At 56.3% G+C, this 1,012-nt stretch overlaps 1 protein-coding gene across 1 annotated transcript in view; it reads left to right on the top strand.

Moving 5' to 3' along the window:
* The window catches only part of TEX44 (testis expressed 44), a 1,502-nt gene extending 490 nt beyond the window's left edge, over positions 1 to 1,012 (top strand). The window contains exon 2 of the mRNA XM_023510362.1: positions 55 to 1,012. Coding sequence (XP_023366130.1) covers positions 55 to 1,012 — 958 coding nt within the window. The remainder of the gene's footprint in view (positions 1 to 54) is intronic.

The following is a 1,012-nucleotide window of genomic DNA, read 5'->3' as shown; positions in this document are numbered from 1 at the left end:
GACAGTCACATCCTTGTCTGGAGACATACACCAGGATGAAATTCCTCCTGGCAGGAGCCAGGAGATGCTTAAAAAGATGACATTTCTGTTTCCCAGGCAAGACTCAGTTGACCTGCAAGTGTCCACGAGCCTCCCGGACCAAACCTGGGACAGGGTAGTTGAAGACTCAAAGGCAACTCACAGTATGGTGGCTCTCCCACATCACTCCCTGAGCAAGGAAAAGACACCCCAAGTGGAGGGCATTTCCAACACGGAGCCAGAATTAGCTCCACATGCCTCAAGTGCTGAGGGCTCGGTAGGCTCTGAGTCTATCCAGAGTCAGCCCACTGTGAGTGATACAGATACATCCAGTAGAGACACCCAGGATCAGCCTGAGCCTCAGGCCACCAGTACCACTAAGGATGCTGAGAAGAAATCTGGGAGTCCAAAGGCCTTATGCTTCAACACCAAAATTTCTTCGTCATCGGATGAGTTCCAGACAGTGACAGAGGACCTGGTGACCTCAGGAGAGTGGCAGACTCCGCCTTACTATCCCTCCCCAGAAAACAGTGTCTCCCTTTTGTCCAGCCCCCAGGAGGTGGCCCTGGAGAGGACACCCCTGGATCCCAACCTGTACATGGCCAGTGAGGAGAACAACTACATGAGATCCATGACCAGCTTGCTAGGTGGGGGTGAGGGCTCCATAAGCTCCCTGGCAGACATCCTGGTGTGGTCTGAGACCACCATGGGCATGGGCATGGCCACAGGCTTCTTGGCCTCTGGCCGCGACACTGTGGCAGATATGCTGCACAGCCCGGGGCCCAGCCTGCGTTCAGTCTCCAGCATCCTGGGCAGCGCCAGCTCAGCCTTCTCCTCTGGGCTGGCTTCTGGCACCGGCTCAGCCTTACGCTCTGTCACCCACATGCTAGAGACAGTGGAGCGGAGGACTGTGGAGGGCATCCGCTCTGCAATGCGCTACTTGACCAGTCACCTCACAACACGCCGGGCCCATGCTGGCTCCAACTGTGATTAG

This window comes from Otolemur garnettii, unplaced genomic scaffold (genome assembly GCF_000181295.1).
Source record: "Otolemur garnettii isolate 467f Iridium unplaced genomic scaffold, OtoGar3 scaffold00013, whole genome shotgun sequence".
In the NCBI taxonomy this organism is placed as follows: Eukaryota; Metazoa; Chordata; class Mammalia; order Primates; family Galagidae; genus Otolemur; species Otolemur garnettii.
This window is presented reverse-complemented; position numbering and strand designations above follow the sequence as displayed.